The sequence below is a fragment of the Fukomys damarensis genome, unplaced genomic scaffold (genome assembly GCF_012274545.1).
Source record: "Fukomys damarensis isolate Sample0158 unplaced genomic scaffold, DMR_v1.0_HiC HiC_scaffold_37, whole genome shotgun sequence".
NCBI classification, from domain to species: domain Eukaryota; kingdom Metazoa; phylum Chordata; class Mammalia; order Rodentia; family Bathyergidae; genus Fukomys; species Fukomys damarensis.
Window position 1 is genome coordinate 2,150,215 of NW_022900949.1, and position 1,346 is coordinate 2,151,560.

The window sequence follows — 1,346 nt, forward strand, 5'->3', positions numbered from 1 at the left end:
GGCCCACCTCGGCCCGTGCCCGCTCCCGCTCTGCCCGTGCCTCCTCCAGGCTGCGTTCGGTGGCCCGCAGCTGGTTCTCTAGTTCTGTGTTGCGTGCTTCCAGGTCCTGCAGGGGGAGGGGACGAGACTCAGAGTCATCGGCCCCACCCAGGGTCATCGGCACCCAAGGGCTACCCACAAGGCCCCCATTCTCTGATCAGAGCCTCCTGGGGCTCCTGTCACTGGGGCAAAACGCTCACCGCATCCAGAGGGCTGACCTGGCCGCCTCTTGCTCAGCCTCCCAGCAGCTCCTTAAGCATTGTTCTTCCTACCCCAGGGACTTTGCACATGCTGCACCCGCTGCCCAGGAGCCCATAGGGAATACCTCCCAGCTCTTCTAAGAGAATTCCCACCCTCCTGCCTCAGCCTCCCAGAGTTCTGGGCTGTCAGGCCTGCACCACCATGGACAGCTCCTTTCCCTTTCACAGATGAAGGCCTAGCGTGGGTTGGCAGATCCCATCTGTCCCACCCCTACCCTTCGCCCACACCCACCTGCACCTTCTGCTCAGTCTCCTCACGATCTGCGGCATCTGGGGCCTCCCGGGGCCCTCCGGTCTGGTTCTTCAGTGTCTGGATCTCCTAGGGCAGGAGGGGGTTGCTCAGGGCCCTGCTCCCCCAAGCGGTGAGGGAAGGCAGGCCCAGCCGCGGCCATCTCACCTGGTCCTTGGTCCGCACCAGCGCCTCCAGCTTCTCCAGCGGCTGGCCAGGTGCCTCCTTCTCTGTGGCAGGTGCCGGCTCTGCAGCCACCTGCGCTTCCAGCTCCGCCACCTGCACCCACACGACACTTAGCCCAACCCGGCCTGCGAAGCCCAGACCCTCACCCTCCTGGCTGGACTCCCCGCCTATCGGGCAGCTCGACATTGTTCTTTTCTCCACTGAGCTGCAACTCCAGTCCTTTTTACATTTTTGAAATAAGGATCTCATTAAGTTGCCCAGGCCGGGCAAACTTGCTATCCTCCCGCCTCAGCCTCCGAGCTTCAGAGCATGATGACCCTCAGGAGAGCCACTGAGCTCCGGAGGTGACCTGACCTAGGGCAGGTGGGACGCACTGAGACCCGGCTCCTGTGGGGGGAAGGAGGCCCTCACCCGCTGACGCAGCCTCTCGGCCTCCGCACGCTGGGCCTCCACCTGCTGCCTCCACTGCGTGGCCGCGGCGTTAGCTTCTCGCAGGGCGTCCGCCAGCTTATTGTTACTGTCCTGCAGCGCGAAGAACTCCGCCTCCCACTGCACCTCGCCCACCGAGCTGCGGAGAGGCGGGGAGACCGGGCTGGGGGCGTGGTCCCTCAGGGGGCGGGGCAACACCGGAG

General features: G+C 64.7%; 1 protein-coding gene across 1 annotated transcript in view; it reads right to left on the bottom strand.

The window, feature by feature from the left end:
* Positions 1-1,346, bottom strand: part of Homer3 (homer scaffold protein 3) — a 4,753-nt gene that overhangs the window by 791 nt on the left and 2,616 nt on the right. The window contains exons 6-9 of the mRNA XM_033759400.1: positions 1,126-1,282; positions 697-807; positions 532-618; positions 4-106 (exon numbers count right to left, since the gene is read on the bottom strand). Coding sequence (XP_033615291.1) covers positions 4-106; positions 532-618; positions 697-807; positions 1,126-1,282 — 458 coding nt within the window. The remainder of the gene's footprint in view (positions 1-3; positions 107-531; positions 619-696; positions 808-1,125; positions 1,283-1,346) is intronic.